This window comes from Nerophis lumbriciformis, linkage group LG01 (assembly GCF_033978685.3).
Source record: "Nerophis lumbriciformis linkage group LG01, RoL_Nlum_v2.1, whole genome shotgun sequence".
Taxonomy (NCBI): domain Eukaryota; kingdom Metazoa; phylum Chordata; class Actinopteri; order Syngnathiformes; family Syngnathidae; genus Nerophis; species Nerophis lumbriciformis.
The window spans coordinates 49,400,352-49,418,133 of record NC_084548.2 but is presented as its reverse complement, the minus strand read 5'-3'; the positions used below and the strand labels follow the sequence as shown (position 1 = coordinate 49,418,133).

General features: G+C 38.0%; 1 protein-coding gene across 3 annotated transcripts in view; it reads right to left on the bottom strand.

Annotated features, from left to right (window-relative positions):
• The window catches only part of LOC133622555 (signal peptide, CUB and EGF-like domain-containing protein 3), a 236,710-nt gene that overhangs the window by 74,432 nt on the left and 144,496 nt on the right, over nucleotides 1-17,782 (bottom strand). For all 3 annotated transcript variants that reach the window (XM_061985394.2, XM_061985402.2, XM_061985388.2), the window contains exon 5: nucleotides 59-205. In XM_061985394.2, the coding sequence (XP_061841378.1) occupies nucleotides 59-205 (147 nt within the window). The remainder of the gene's footprint in view (nucleotides 1-58; nucleotides 206-17,782) is intronic.

Here is a 17,782-nt window from a genome sequence, read left to right as displayed (position 1 = left end):
CCCGTCTTTCAAGTGTCCGTGTGTCTTCCAAAGAGGAGAGCAATGAGGTAAACCTTACATTTACAGTCCTTCATATTGCGGGTGAGCTGGAATCCAGGTCGGCATTCACAGGAGATGCCACCCTTCTGTGTTTCCCTACAGATGTGTGCACAGCCATGGTTCTTGTCCATGCAGGTGGGTCCCTCCCTCGCGCCTTCGGGTCGCACTGTGAAGAAAACCATAACACGGAGAGAAATGTTACCCCTTTGAAAATTACACCGATTTCACGCTGCTTTACGCAGCTGACAATTTTGTTCTACAACTTACTATTGATCAGAGCTGGTAAGAGGGGTAAAATGTTCACATGCCTGTCACGCACCCTAAAATCACATCGTTGCCTACTGTTGGTGACTGACATGCACGGCACCCCTTCGCAAAGATCCAAGCACTTGTTGGAACACGCTCTCTTGTTTCAGGCTATAAAAAGGAGGCTGCCTACGGAAAAAGGATAGAGCTCCCAGCAGGAGCTGATCCCGTGGACTTGTAATTTCAATTGAGGTAATCCCCATAAAGAAAACAAAGGAAGTAGCAAAGAAAAAAAAAACTTGCTTAAAGAGACCAAAATGTAATATTTTATCCGTATGTCATCAAGGTTAAAGTGTACTTCAGTGAGATAAAAATGAACTGATGGCACTTCTTTAGTCACAAATGAATTAAACATGGCATGAAAAGAGACTCAATTGTCTCCATGATGTATAAATGCTTGATGAAGGGCCACAGACGACCCCCTCTATGCATCTTGGGACTTTCATGAATTGTAGCGTGAGTCGTTCTCTCACTCTTTTGCTGTGCGCCGTAATCAAGACAACATTCTTGGCTGGAGAAGACTGACATACTTAATGTATTCTTTGTGAAACCCTACTGCTGCCACAGATGCGGTGACATACCCCAGCTCCCTGGCTCATTAAAAACCAAACAGATCAACTCTCCTTCACTTCCTCTCGGGATGCGCAGGGGAGCCAGCGAGCACCAAGATATCTCCATTAATGTCTTATTAAATCTGCTACCGCTCCGAAGGGCACTTGAAGGTCTGACTTCAACAATGAACCAATTTTCCTGTAGTTTTAATAATTTTCACGTGTGCATCGTAACCTTTAAAAGCTTGTGTAACCTTGTGAATTCTAACTCCTGAGACACATGCGTGCTTGCCGTACAGTTTATGGCTCTAGGGCTACAGCAGGAGAACAATCTCAGCATGACTGAAATATAGGCGTAATTACTTATTTATAGACTTTAACTTCAGCTAACATAGGTTTTTACTTTGTCTCGAGTGTTTATAGGTTAATCTGAGAACATAGTCCATGTGACCTGTTTATTTCAACTTCCTAATTTATGAATGACATGCTGCTTTTCTTCTCTAATGCTATGATATTTATTGACAGTAACTAACATAGCGATTGCCATTCTGTAAAATCTTTTAACAACTCCCAATTCAATTTGATTAAGATTCTTGAGTAGACAATTCGATTCAGAAGAGATTTTTTGATAAAGATCGACCGATTATCGGCGCCGATTATTTTGACGTTTATTGGTATCGGCCTCTTTATATCAGTATTAGCCTTTTTGGTTTATTTCTTTCGTCAACTACAACATAACTACATCAGAAGATACAATAATTAGACATATGATACCAGTATTTAGTATTTTTTTAAATAACTAATTAGTGAAGTAGTTAGTATTATTCAAACTGCCGTTTGTCCTGCATGAGAAAGGTTTCCTTTTTTTCACTGCTCTACTTCTTCCTACTCCATTTTCGGATGTGCTGTCATGAAACAACTGGAAATATGTGATGCATTACATTGTATCGTATGCATGTTCGAAATGAACTGAAACTGAACTGAACTGCAGCGCTTAGGCGGTCACGCCATCTCCCCAAACTCTAACTGCCTTTCTCTTCCTTGTGCAGTGTTGGTCGCTTGTACAAGGTGTATCTCTTCTGCTTAGCTTACAAAACTTCAATTTTTTGCTTTGAAATCCAGTTTTTGTCATTCTTTCCCGATGTCTTATCTATTCCGTTTTGTTTGTTTTCACTACTGCAACGACCAAGTGTGGGCTCATTAAGGGAGCGCGGCGAGTTTCATGTTACGTGATTCCATCAAATAACAATGCGACCTAGATGGATGGACATGAAGATGATAGAAAAGATATCTCTGCAAGAATTCCAAACCGTGTGGAAATATACCGACAAATGGGATTCTTACTATATCATCAAAAAAGAAGAGGCAACACTCGCATACTTTCTGTAACATCCAGGAAGAAATGATGTCAGACAGCTTGAAAAATGTGTCACCTATAAGCTTTGAATTGCGGTTGGGGCCGTTGGCTTGAGGCTCTTTCAATTCGCCTTATTTCAGCGAATCTGTGCCTGTCAATGGAACAAAAGCAGTTCAAAGATGCCAGTTCACTCTCCTGTGTCTGTTATCACAATCAGTGGTCAAAAAAGCTTCAAAATGATCAAAAACCCTGATGAGTCTTTTCTTGGTGACAGTAAGTGACGGAACCAGCGTGTTGGCAAATACCCTTGAAAATTGGGCTTTATCGCAGGTTGTGCTGTATTCTTACATGTTATATGCAGACTTAAATCATTGCGGTCGCAGATTACGTTTAAAAACGGGTACACTTGAGCACACAGGCATTTTGAATGAGACAGCACACCTTAAAATTGTAGCTAGAACTAACGTTAGTGCTGTGATTTAGATACCAAATTTATTTAGTTAATTTATCTAATTACATTACATAGAGGTAACATACAAGCAATAGAAAATGGATGGATGGATATATTTAATATGTATATCACTACACTAACTTCAGTACTGTATAAATGTATATACAGTATATGGTATGTATTATTTGTATGCATATAATTTTATATTAATATGTATATACGTACACATATCTGTATAGGCTATATAATTTTTTTTTATGTGTGTATATATATATTGTTACTATACATGCAGTCTGCCTTTGGCCCCCGCAAGTCAAAAGGTTTAGACACCCCTGTTTTACGCCTTTCCTGAGCCCGACCAGGGTTAACTAATCCTAAAGGGGACCTATAGTGACTTTAATCTATATTTAAAATACTTCCTCGGGGTCTAAAAAATAAGTATTGGATATGTTTTGGTGTGAATTTTGCGTAAATTTTGCTCCACAGTCATTGTTCGTTGACGGAAGCGTTCCCAGGTTACAAATTAAACCATGTCCCACTCTTCAAAGTATCATATTTTTTATCTTTTAAAAAATTACACTGTTAAATAAATGTCTTGAAGATGTACATCACGGACAGCACTGTGGAAGAGGGGTTAGTTCTGGTGCTTCACAATAAGAAGGTTTTAGGTTCGATCCCTGGGGTCTTTCTGTGTGGAGTTTGCATGATCTATCCGTGACTGCGTGGGTTCCCACCGGGTACTACGGCTTCCTCCAACCTCCAAAGACATGCACCTGGGGATAGGTTGATTGGCAACACTAAATTGGCCCTATTGTGTGAATGTGAGTGTGAATGTTGTCTGTCTATCTGTGTTGGCTCTGTGATGAGGGGCCGACTTGTCCAGGGTGTACGCCGCTTTCCAGTCGAATGCAGCTGGGATACGCTCCAGCCACCCCCGCTGCCCCGAGAGGGACAAGCAGTAGAAAATGGATGGATGGATGGACATACATCACAGTTCCATCACAGCCTGTGATGTCACTACGTAGACAGACTGCAAAATCCCGCAAACAGAGGCATCCAAAACTGCGTGCAAACTGACACCAAAGTGCATGAACCTAATGATTTGATAATTTGATGACTGTTCAACACGAGTATCCACCAGTATGTATAAGTCCGAAAAGATGAAAAACATGATAGGTCCCCTTTAACAGTATCGTTGTGTACAGAATGTAACTGGACTGCTTAGTGGAAACATGGCTTTTGACAGAGAACGACTTTATATATATATTTAATCAAACATCTTGTTTTATATGTGTCAAGAACAGTTGGAAGGTTATTCATATTTGTAGGCTATGTATGGCCATACCAACATGGATATTTTCATAAAACGACACCTCCAGTGTTAAAACAATCTCCATCAACCTAAGTGTTGTTTCAAAACAATGTATGTCCACACAAAAACCCTTTCCCAGGCTACAATGTACATTTTGTCCAATCACACGCCCAAAAAATGCTAGTCTTGATCATCCTTCTATCCATTTTCTACCGCATGTCCCTTTTGGGGTCGCAGGGGGTGCTGTAGCTTCTCCCAGCTGCATTCGGGCAGAAGGCGTGGTACACCCTGGACACTAGGGCCAATTTAGTGTCGCCAATCAACCTATCCCCAGGTGCATGTCTTTGGAGGCAATATAGCGGTATATTAGATGTGCAATAACGAGTATATTCAACGTCAATGCACACTTACATGAGCCCAGCAAACATCATGAATGTTTTTTTTTGTTAATCGCCTGTGCTTGTCTGAAATGAAACAACACACAATAGTACATCACTTCTTCTGTTGTTAAATGGGGTTTAAGAAAAAAGATAATGTTGCACATTTTACAGAATATCTGTTTTTGTGTGGACATGATCTTAGTCTTGATCCTATAGTTCTTTATAGACTGACAATAAGGGCAGCTACAAATGCCACCATGAATGAGCATCATGGCAACAGGGTTTAAATAGTGTCTTTTTTAGGGCCACAATGAGAAACATACGAGAGAAAACAAATGACAAATCTAAGAATGTAATATAGGTTAGAATTTCCATCCAAGTAACCCCGGTAGACTGAAAATTACTTACTGAGGTCATCATGCATCCCAAATTCACACTGCCCCTTCATCATTTTTACACAACCTTGCACGAATGCTACAGACCTATCCCTCAATAGCATGCCAGTGTGGGGCCAGTACCCAGGCTTTCATCTCTCTGAGGACCAATAAAAGTCACTGTGTTGACACAACAGACCTTTTCTCCTGGGCCAAGCCCAGTGATCATCTACACTGTGCAGTTCTCTCCAGCTATTTTATCATTACTGAATGATGGAACGCAGGAAGAAAAACATGTCTAATATGAATGTCGGTGGGAAAGTGAGAGAGAAAAATAACTCAAGATATGGAGAACAATTCACTTCAACAATATTATTGGCTATTAAAACACACGCCTGTATGTAGAAGCTAACAACTCACAGACTTCTTAGACATGGAGTCCAACATAATAGAATTGAGGAAGAACAAGTACCTAAAGGAGCAAAGATGACATTTAAACATGAGAGGCTGCAACGCACATAAATAACTGCGAACACTGCAACTAAGTGTTCCCTCATTAACATCTTTATTCCCAGGCCAGGCCATGACCTCTGAACCCAAAGCACTGCTCAAAGCCAATGAATTCCTTCTGTGTAGCTAATGGCATGACTCCTCGATCTTGGTAGAAATGTTCTCCCCTCTGATAAGGACAACGATACCACTCTCGCATCAAACTAGCACAACTGCATCCAAAAGTAACACATTTTTGTATGTGTGGCGCCACAGCAAATCAATTATATGGTGATAAGTTATATGCTGCTTGTTTGGAAAGCACAGCCTGTGAGACTTCCCTAACGATCTTTTCCACGCTCCTGCGCTTGCACAGACTAAACCAATAACATATAAATGGAGCAGTCGTGGTCGAATGGTTAGGAAGTGCTGCCAGTGACTTAAAGGCTGCAGGCTGGATTCAATTGATTGACCTTGAGCTACTGTGCTGCATGGGTTATAAGCAGAGGTTGAATATATTATGCAAACATTTTGTCATTATAATAAAAGCATATTGATCTTAATACATAGTGGTACACACATTTACCCGCATCAAAAAAGCTTAATCATCCAATCTAACTTGTGTCATTCACCATACGCAACATTTATCTCAGCATTCAGCTTGTTCTCAAGCTTTTTCTTCTAATAGACACAAATATTTGAAAAACACTGATAGGAACTGCTTTTCAAGAGCTAGTTGTTTCAGGCCAATAATATAGCAACATGTTTCTTGCCAGAAATCTATGGTGGTAATTGAAAAACAAACAATCACGAGGGATATGAATATAAAACATTGGCAAGAAAGTGAGTGTTGAATTCTTCTTTTCTTTTTCTGTCTCACTTGACCATGAGTGATGATCCAGGTTAGCTAAAGAAGACTACCGGTAGAAACAATGCCATGCAGCTGTCTTTCTCCACAAGAGTGGGCCAGAAAAACAAACCCGTTTTTAAAGATTTACTGAAGGAGGCAACTCTTGAGGGCTTATTGTGTGAAGGGATTGACTGCTAAATATATCACTATCTAAAGCAGTTTCTCAAGATATGTGGTTTGTGAGCAAAGCGTTGGTAAACAATAACAGGTTTTATTTATAATAGAATAACCATCATACGAGGAGTATGAGTAAGAAAATCAAAGTTCCATCTCCAGGTGATCTCGGAACAAAAGATCGAAAGAAGCCATAGGTTTTTGAACGCTTCATTGCAAGCTTTGTTAAAAGCTAAGAAGCATGTAGTAGAGAGGCTGAAACAATAAGGCTGAAGTAGTGCAAAGCATGCCAAGAGTTTATAGTCTGCTCTGAGTGGTTGGAGTACTGAAAAGAGGGCTCATGGGCCACATTGAGCTGCTGTCATATGTCTGAGAGGAGAGACGGTCTTTCGACTAGGACATTAAGCAGCTAGGAAGGGCTGGTTGGTTAGGAACTGAAAAGAAGAGGCCTAAGCATGGAACCGCTACACTATTAAAGCAGCATTCCTTGCTTAGATAATGGACCCTTAAAAGTTTTAAAAGGGGGATAAAAATGTCAGCGTATGGAAAGGAGAATGGGAAAGGAGCTGAACCGGATTTGGTGAGGCTGAGTGCGACACAGATGGTCACACTGAGTGACCAACTAGCCAGTGGGTCAGAAATCATCCATGAGCTACTGTTCACTATGCTGTGTGAGCGCTTCTAAAAGTTGTGTTTAAGATGGTGGTGTAACTCCTTTTTTTAGAGGTAACAGAAAGCAATAGGCTGGATATAAGTTGCTCCTAAATTTGAAAGGAGTTCTATTATTCAAAACCAACTTGTCATACCCGTTGACTCCTGTTTTTGTATATCTGGGATTTCCATAAGTCCTGAAAATGTGAAATCAAACCATAGAGGCATGGCAGAGATTTTTACAAAACAATCTTGCTTTCTTGAGTCTTGAGATATTTGAGACTGAAGTGGCGTATTTTACCTTTGTTACGTAAGCAGATATCTCCATATACAGGACTGTCTCAGAAAATTAGAATATTGTAATAAAAGTCCTTTATTTTCTGTAATGCAACTAAAACATGGAAATGTCATACATTCTGGATTCATTACACATCAATTGAAATATTGATGTGTGTTTCATCAAGTCCAGAGTCAATGCAGCTGTGTACCAAGAGATTTTAGAGCACTACATTGAAAAGCTCTATAGAGATGATGATTTAATTTTCCAGCATGATCCAGCAGTGCCAAAACCACCAGTAACTGGTGTACTGACCATGGCATTACTGTCCTCGATTGGCCTGCCAACTCCCCTGACCTGAACCCCATAGAGAATTTTTGGGGTATTGTGAAGAAGAAGCTGAAAGACACCAGACCCAATAATGCAAATGAGCTAAAGGCCGCTATTGAAGCATCCTGGGCATGCATAACACCTCAGCAATGCCACAGGCTGATTGCCTCCATGCCACGCCACATTGGTGCAGTAATCCGTGCAAAAGGATTCCCAACCAAGTACTGAGTGCATTAATTGACATTTTCAAATGTTTGATTTTGTTTTGCTGTTATAAATCTTTATTTTTTACTTGGTCTGAGGAAATATTCAAATTTTTTGAGGTGGGATTTTCGAGTTTTTTTAAGCTATATGCCATAATCAGCAATATTAAAATAATAAAATGCTTGTAATATTTCAGTTGACGTGTAATGAATCCAGAATGTATGACATTTTCATGTTTTAGTTGCAATACAGAAAATAAAGGACTTTATCACAATATTGTAATTTTCTGAGACAGTCCTGTATGCCGCAGGTTTACCCAAAGAGCTTTGCGTGAATCCGCCCTTTTTATTTAGTTGTAGTTCAAAGTTGTAGTCAATAAGTCTAGGAAGACTTCGGCAGTTTATTTTTTTAAATATTTGTATTTATTTATTATGGGACAGCATGGCTCAGTTAGTACAGCGGCTGTGTTAGCAACTTGAGTTCCAGGTTTCCATTCCAGCTTCCGCAATCCTAGTCACTGTCATTTAGTCCTTGGGCAAGACACGTTACCCTTGACATCACTGATTTAAACGTAGCTTAAATGTAGATAATGGGTTTTTATGATGTAAAGCGCTTTGAGTCTCTAGAGAAAAAAAGCGCTTTATAAATATAATTCACTTAATTTCACTTTTAACATGTCCTGTCCAGCCACTGACGTACATCATATTGTTGATGTAGATGCCGATATCTGCTGTACAGAATTACTTTGCAAAAGAGAAGTGTGGGATACTTCTCTTTTTGCCTTATTTTTTATTTGAGTTTATGAAATGGATTTATTTAGTGTTTGGCGCAGTTGAACTGGAGCAGGAGGGGATAGAAAGAATATTAAAAAAAAGAAAACAGGGAGAAATTGTGGGGACAAGATTAGCTACTTTTTGAAGGAGTAGCTTTTCCTGTAGTTTAGGTACTTTTAGACCCATGTAGCTTGTAGCTTACATCAAAGCTGCAAGCTACAAAGAGAGAAAATGGACTGCGAATACAATAACCTGTATGAATGAACACATCCATACAAGTCGTAGATGTCGTTGTGGTTTGTGCAGCCCTTTGAGACGTTTGTGATTTAGGGCTGAATAATAATAATAGGGATTGACAGATTGATGGCTCTTTCTCAATTCTGATAAAGACAATATCCATGAAAATTGGTTGGTGTTCACTTGATGAGCAACAATTGGCTAAGGTTAGGGCGAAACATTACAGACTGGCCGATCATAGGCAAGATAAGGCGGGTCATCGACACCTGGAAGCAAAATCATCACAGCCACGCACTCATGTCACATGACGATGAGGGAGTCAGAGACACAGGGACGTTTCAAAAAAAGGGATTCTCTGCCGCAGATTAGATTTTTTATTTGGTGATAAAGACGACGTCCAAGAAACCCACAATAATGCATGTCCTTGGCCATATTTAGACAAATGTATGCATTTAGAGAAAACAATGCCCAAAAGCTTAGTTTTAAACTGTTTAAACCAAACCATAAGATACAACTGAACTGCTCTCTTCATTTAAGACTTCCCTTACAAATTTAGAAACACAGTTGAGTTGAGTTCATGAAATGTTTTAATGCACATTACCATTACCAATTGTTCCCAAACAACACACAAGTCAGTGTTTTATTGGTCAAGATATAGATAGATGCTGTTTTTTTGACAGTAGGCAGAGAAAATGAATACCATTATAAGGGTGGGCCAAAGAAAAGGCAAACACAAGTATAACCCATTTACCAATTTAAAATAAATACATACTGTGGGGTGCAGGGATTTCTAGAGGTAGTTGTAGGGTGTCCCCAGCTAAATGACAGATAGTTAATAGTAATGGACCATTATTGGGTCCATTTGTACACACTCAGTTACATTAACATCGATATTATACATGTAGGCCCATAGATAGAAATGCCGTTAAATGTAGCTTTGATTTAGCAAGCTACTTTTGCCATGTAGCTTGTAGTGTAGCGTGCTACAATTCACCGGAAACCAAAAATAAAAACAAAGAACTAGTTATTGAAATAGATAGTAATAACACAGAAATGACAATGATCATTATTGCACTACAAAAGACAAGCGGTAGGAAATGGATGGATGGATGGAAATGGAGCAATAGAAACACCAATAGAAATAACTCTATTGATAATAAATAGTAAGAGTTACCTCTATTACCAAGCAACAACTTGAATTACAAAAGAACAGACAACATATGGGGGCGGGGTAGAGGAGCGGACACCATTAACTTTGGTAAAAATAGTACCGGTACCAAAATGTATATCGATACTTTTCTAAATAAAGGGGAACACAAAAAATCTTATGGTACATTAAACATATGTTTCTTTTTTGCAATTTTGTGTTTGAATAAAATAGTGAACATACGAGACAACGTGTCTTTTAGTAGTAAGTAAACAAACAAAGGCTCCTAATTTAGCTGCTGACGTATGCAGTAACATATTGTGTCATTTTCCATTCTATTATTTTGTCAAAATTATGAGGGACAAGTGGTAGAAAATGAATTATTAATTTACTTGTTCATTTACTGTTAATATCTGCTTACTTTCTCTTTAAACATGTTCTATCTACACTTCTGTTAAAATGTAATAATCACTTATTCTTCTGTTGTTTGATACTTTACATTAGTTTTGGATGAGACCACACATTTGGGTAGCAATCCGATACCAAGTAGTTACAGGATCATACAATGGTCATAATTTAAGTCTTCATGTGTCCAGGGACATATTTCCTGAGTTTATAAACATAATATAATTTTTTTTTAAAGGAAAAAAGATTTAGTGATGCTAAAAAAATATTGATGTAATCATAGTAGTATCGACGAAATATGTTCTTGTACTTGGTATCATTACAGTGGATGTCAGGTGTAGATCCATCCATGGCGTTTGGGTGCGCAAAACCACACCAAGAAACATGGCACACTAAAGCGCCACGACAGATCGCATGCGGGAACCAGGCTCAGCAGGCCCTCACTGAGACAGGCATCCGGAAGGGGTGGGCAGCGGGACCCAGGGGACCTTGACACGCAGCCAGGGACCCCGACCCCTGTGGGGCAAGCCAACTTCAGGGGCAACCCCAGTCCCCAAAGCACAAAAGCGGTCGACGGGACCCAGAAGATCCGGACATGCAGCCCGGCCGCAGCAGCCCGGGACACCAACCCCTGCAGGGTTGCGGGGCAAGAAGGCTCCGAGGGCAAAGCCCCACAAGCCAACCCACACAACAATAATAGAAGCCGGCAAGTCCACCAACTCCGACTACAATAGCGGCCACCCCCTCGCACCGGACTCAGCAACCGCATGTGTCCGCACCACAAACAAACGGTAGCAAGGACAACCGCTGCAAAGCCCCTGAAGGCCAGCAGCACCGCACTACATCAAAGTGACCAAAAAGACGTGACCAACAACCACATGCCAACAAAACCATGTAGCTCAAGCAGGGCCAGTCCACTAGCCAGCCCAAACATCAACATGCAAACAAGAGACATCCAAACTTGCACAAAAACACCATCGCTTACACGACCGGGCAACAGCACCCATGTCAAACAAAAAGGCCATACAATGTTATCAATACAAACCCCACAGAGCAAAGCTGAAACAGACGGACACAGACACCACCCAACAGGAAACACACCCTCGCAACGCCACACAAACGAAACAACCAACCACCCAATCCACATCCATCCAAAAAATAACACTCCAAAACGTCACAAACCAAAACGGAAGAAGCCAAACACATCCAAGCACACAAACAAAAACACCATGGCCTCTATGAAGCAAGAAACAACACCCGATGTCCGCTCCGCCAAGAAAGCTCACTGCGCAGTCACTCAACACAGTCACCAAAAAAAAACAGAGACAGAACCCACGTCACCGCCCCCGGTCTGGATTTCATCCAGGCGCCTCTAGGAAATTAATTAGTTGCCCAGGGAGATCGGAATTATGTCAGTTGTTGTTTTGATTCCATAGACATGCTTTCCGAAACTATATAATCTAATAAAATATTTTTGTAAAGGTTTATACATAAATTATTTTTTGATTTCCAATTCAGGAGAATAGTTTTCTTGGCGATACCTCATGCATTGATGAGGACTTTTTTTTTTTGTATCAAAGTCAGTTGTGGAGCTCTCATCTAACAGGCAGAGTGAGGAGGAGGTAGAAAGAAGAATCTCTAAGGCTAGTGACAGGTTACCGCACACTCCGCACCAGAAGTTATTAACTGGAACACAGGACCACATTGAGTGTAAGTAGTTATTTATCGTCTTATCTGAACAGTGTACACAAATCTTAGTCAGCTAAACCAATTTTAAACATCCTTTGTGTAATATAAAGCATTTTGAACTGAATTAGTCGTAAATTAGGATTCTTATTTAGACAAGTAGTATTGAGGCATATTTCTTTCCAGAATTCTGTGTCACAGCTTGTGGATACATCTGAATTACATTTGGAAGTTGGATTTGTTGCATACTGTGTTGTAAGGTCTTTAAAGATAACACTTTTTTTCAATTGATGATATCTTCAAGGTATCTGACTCCCTAATCATGCCATGTTGGAAAGTTCAATGGTTTCTTGTTAAGCAGAAAATCAGGATTATTCCAAATAGGCGTAAATTGGCAGGGAGTGAAAGGGGAGCCACTTATTTGTTTTAAATTCCCACCAAGCTGTTAAGATAATGCGTAAAATAATATGTTTAAATCAGTTGTGTTTTCAAAGAATTTGGCTAAATAAGGGCATATTAGAAATTGAGATTTTCTGGCTGAATTATTGTTCAATATCTACCCATAAATTATTTAATAAATTGGGATTCATCCACTTTAATATGTATTGTAGTTTATTTGAAAGGAAGTAATGGGAACAAGAGTTCTAAACCCCCAAATGTTTTTTGTGTTTTAAGGCTTATTCACGTAGGTTTAGTTTTCCAAAGAAACTTATTGATGCGCCAATCTAGTGATTTAAACCAAATTGGAGAAGGTTCGGTGAGAATCCACTAAAAAAAGATAATTAGCCCTCGGCAAGACCTTTTTATATATATATATATATATATATATATATATATATATATATATATATATATATTAGGGCTGTCAAACGATTAAAATGTTTAATCGTGATTAACTGCATTTTGTTCATTGTTATCTCAAAATTATTTGTGATTAATCGCAGATATACATAATTTTTCATCATTAATAAGTGTACCCTAGACAGATCATTTTACATTTTTAACACTATGACAATTAATTTGCTCTAATGAAATGTATTTGAAACTTTATGCATGTATATGAACAGCTCAACACAAAAAGGACAAGCATGATTTAATGACTATAATTTAAATAAAATGCCTACCGGTACTGTGTGTTGGTGTTTTGCTAGATTTTGTATTTTGTAGAAATACATAATTTTTATTCCTGCTTTAGGAGCTCTTGCATTCAGAGGAGGAGCTACATGTCCATGTTTAAAAAACAGTTTGACACATAAATAACACAAAATGTGAATTGTTATGATTATGCTTTGATTTTCGAAGATGTTTGGTAATATCCATCCATCTATTTTCTACCGCTTGTCCCTTCTGGAGTCACAGTGAGGCTGCGGCCTATCCCAGATGTAATCTGTGATACCGAAATAAATGCTTCTGATATTCTGTACATTAAATGTTGTACAAGTTAATGGTGTTCATATTTCTGCATGGCAATGTTTGAACCTTCCCTATTAATTAATAAAATGTAATATTCATCTTGCTAATCATTCTGTAATTGACGACGCGCATTTTAATTACCTATTCTGTGTTATATGTGTTTTATGTTGCACGATTGCACCATGAAAAATTCCTAGTTTGTGAACCTGTTCTCAAACAATGGCAATAAAAACTATTCTGATTCTGATTCTGATAACCATGCGACCCCCCCAACCGAAACAGAACTAAGGGAATCCTAAACTTAAACAAAACATGATCCGGGCAACGGATCATCCAGATATTTATTTCGCTTAATCGATCGATCATCAAATATATCAAAATAATATTCAATTATTTGTATAGTAACATAGTTGCAATTGTTTAGCAAATTTTTTCAACATAAAAACACTGAACTACACAATGCAGTGTTATTTTTTTAGTTTTGCACAAAATAAAACCTGGATTGATGTACTGCTTTCTTTATCCATCTGGAAAATATGTGATGAGAGTCCATGGAGGCAAATAAGGCAATTAAGTTCAAAACAAATAAGCAAAAGAGGATGGAGGAAAAAGAAAGACTTTTTTTTTCAAAAGTATTAAACTACAAATGAAAGTGAAGCAACAACTTTACATTAACATTACAAAGTAGAGTACGAGGAACCGAGCTGATTATGATAACTATTGCAATTTGCAACCTATTCCTATACAGTAGACTTTTTACCTGGAGCAGATGTAGAGGATGATGATGTCGCTATTATCGTCACCAAATCGTCACTCGTGTTGTTGGCTGCGGCCAAGTCGCTAAAGGTTCAAATGCAGGAGTTGCAGCCGTACATCAAACTTGGCTGCACTCTTCAGCCATGAGAAAAATGCTGTGTTTAACCAGGTGCTTCTTCAGATTGGAAGTATTGATTGATTGATTGATTGAAACTTTTATTAGTAGACTGCACAGTTCAGTACATATTCCGTACAATTGACCACTAAATGGTAACATCCGAATAAGTTTTTCAACTTGTTTAAGTCGGGGTCCACGTAATCAATTCATGGTACAAATATATACTATCATCATAATACAGTCATCACACAAGTTAATCATCAGAGTATTTACATTGAATTATTTACATTATTTACAATCCGGGGGGTGGGATGAGGAGGGTTTAGTTGATATCAGCACTTCAGTCATCAACAATTGCATCATCAGAGAAATGGGCATTGAAACAGTGTAGGTCTGACTTGGTAAGATATGTACAGCGAGCAGAGAACATAGTGAGTTCAGATAGCATAAGAACAAGTACCGTATTTTTCGAAGTATAAGTCGCACCTGCCGAAAATACATAATAAAGAAGGAAAAAAACATATATAAGTCGCACTGGAGTATAAGTCGCATTTTTGGGGGAAATTTATTTGATAAAACCCAACACCAAGAATAGACATTTGAAAGGCAATTTAAAATAAATAAAGAATAGTGAACAACAGGCTGAATAAGTGTATGTTATATGAGGCATAAATAACCAACTGAGAACGTGCCTGGTATGTTAACGTAACATATTATGGTAAGAGTCATTCAAATAACTATAACATATAGAACATGCTATACGTTTACCAAACAATCTGTCACTCCTAATCGCTAAATCCCATGAAATCTTATACGTCTAGTCTCTTACGTGAATGAGCTAAATAATATTATTTGATATTTTACGCTAATGTGTTAATAATTTCACACATAAGTTGCTCCTGAGTATAAGTCGCACCCCCGGCCAAACTATGAAAAAAACTGCAACTTATAGTCCGAAAAATACGGTATATACATTAGAAATACATTTGATTATTTACATTTGGTTATTTACAATTCCCCCCACTTGCCTTGATTTAGGCGTCACAAAAGCAGAGAGCATAATATGCATCAGTATCGCATTTGGAAAAGAAGAGCCACACTTTAGAGCGTTTTCTATTTGTCATAGTTGGGTTTTTGTCACGAAACATTGATAGGAAATCGCCTGTTTTCCTCTCAAGTGCTAGCAAGTACTCGACACTCCCAAGTGCTAATTGAAACAGAAGTGACGTCACGCGCAACCCAAGCACCGAAAACATGGCACCGCTGGATCTTACGTGAATTGGTGACCCGTAGTACTGGCTGGTTTCGGTCGGTGCCAAAAAAAAGTGCCCATCCCTTTTGAGAAAGCATGATTGTAGTATAGGACATTTTCATTTTGTAAATGTAGATAAACTGGATGTATAGAGTAGCGTTTTTATTTTGAAGCCGGAAACATGATTGGTTTGAGAAAGTGTCTTGACATGTTTTGATGTTGGATCGACTGTTTACAAAAAAAAAAGTGTCCTTTCGACATCCTGCTGACCGTCTTTCATTTCTGTTGAGCTTTTATGTCATCTTACTTACTAAATCAGTCACAGTAACAATCTAAATGTTATGTTATCACCTTAACTGTAGTCTGAACTCTGAAGTGAAGCACCACCCACTGAACAGCAGCAGGCGTTAGCTGCAGGGATGTCGCCTCTTCTCATGACGAAAAATAGTACTTTTTTGTCGGGAGAACAACTTGCCATGACTTTGAACCTGATATTTTCATTCTTTTGTCCATTTCTGCTTGCTTGTGGCTCATCAGTAGCAAGTGAACTGCAGCCAAGTTCCCCCCGCTACGGTACAGCCCTAGGGTCAAACAGGACACGTTTGCGTTAATTGCCCGTTAAAAAAATGAGTGCCGTTATTGAAATGTATCGTTAACATGTTATTATCGCGTTAATTTTGACAGCCCTAATAAATATATATATATATATATATATATATATATATATATATATATATATATATATATATATATATATATATATATATTTTAGGGCTGCAAATCTTTGGGTGTCCCACGATTCGATTCAATATCGATTCTTGGGGTCACGATTCAATTCAAAATTGATTTTTTTCGATTCAACGCGATTCTCAATTCAAAAACGATATTTTCCCGATTCAAAACGATTCTCTATTCATTCAATACATAGGATTTCAGCAGGATCTACCCCAGTCTGCTGACATGCAAGCAGAGTAGTAGATTTTTGTAAAAAGCTTTTATAATTGTAAAGGACAATGTTTTATCAACTGATTGCAATAATGTAAATTTGTTTTAACTATTAAATGAACCAAAAATATGACTTATTTTATCTTTGTGATAATATTGGACACAGTGTGTTGTCAAGCTTATGAGATGCGATGCAAGTGTAAACCACTGTGACACTATTGTTCTTTTTTATTTTTATAAATGTCTAATGATAATGTCAATGAGGGAATTTAATCACTGCTATGTTGAAATTGTAACTAATATTGATACTGTTGTTGATAATATTATTTTTGTTTCAATACTTTTGGTTTGTTCTGTGTCATGTTTGTGTCTCCTCTCAATTGCTCTGTTTATTGCAGTTCTGAGTGTTGCTGGGTCGAGTTTGGATTGCATTGTTATGGTATTGCTGTGTATTGTTTTGTTGGATTGATTAATTAAAAATAAAAAATAAATTAAAATAATAAAAAGAATGAAAAAAAAAATAAATATATTAAAAATAAATTAATTCAAAATCGATTTTTAAAAAATGAGAATCGATTCTGAATCGCACAACGTGAGAATCGCGATTCGAATTCGAATCGATTTTTTCCCACACCCCTAATATATATATATATATATATATATATATATATATATATACACATGTACACATATATATATATATATAAATATATACATACATATATATATATATATACATATATACATATAAGTGTATATATATGTATATATATATATATGTATATATATATACTGTATATATATTGTCCAGGGTGTACACCGCCTTCCGCCCGATTGTCGCTGAGATAGGCTCCAGCGCCCCCCGCAACCCCGAAGGAAATAAGCGGTAGAAAATGGATGGACATACTCAAGTTGTTTTAGATGGCTTTGAAGGCTACAATGGTGACTCCCATTAAACACATCTTTTTATAAAAAAAAAAAGTCATCTTTGGAATCCACCCTAAAAAATTACATGTGTTATTGTCGCCTATAATGATTGTGAATGACAGGCAACAAATCCAAAAAAGTGCAGTTCCCCTTAAAGTGTTTTTTATCCTTTTTACAATTTTTTTCTGACTTTGTGAGTGCAATATGAGTCCAAAATAAGCAATGTGTGGTTTGAAACATTCAGAACGTATCCACAGCGTTGTCCATACTGCCTTCCTCCTCAACTGCTGCAAATTCCTATTCCTAATCATTGTAGCAACCTGGCTGTTAAAGTTAAGTAGTTTTGTGATTTCAAACGGAGAGTGCACCTAAGGGCTA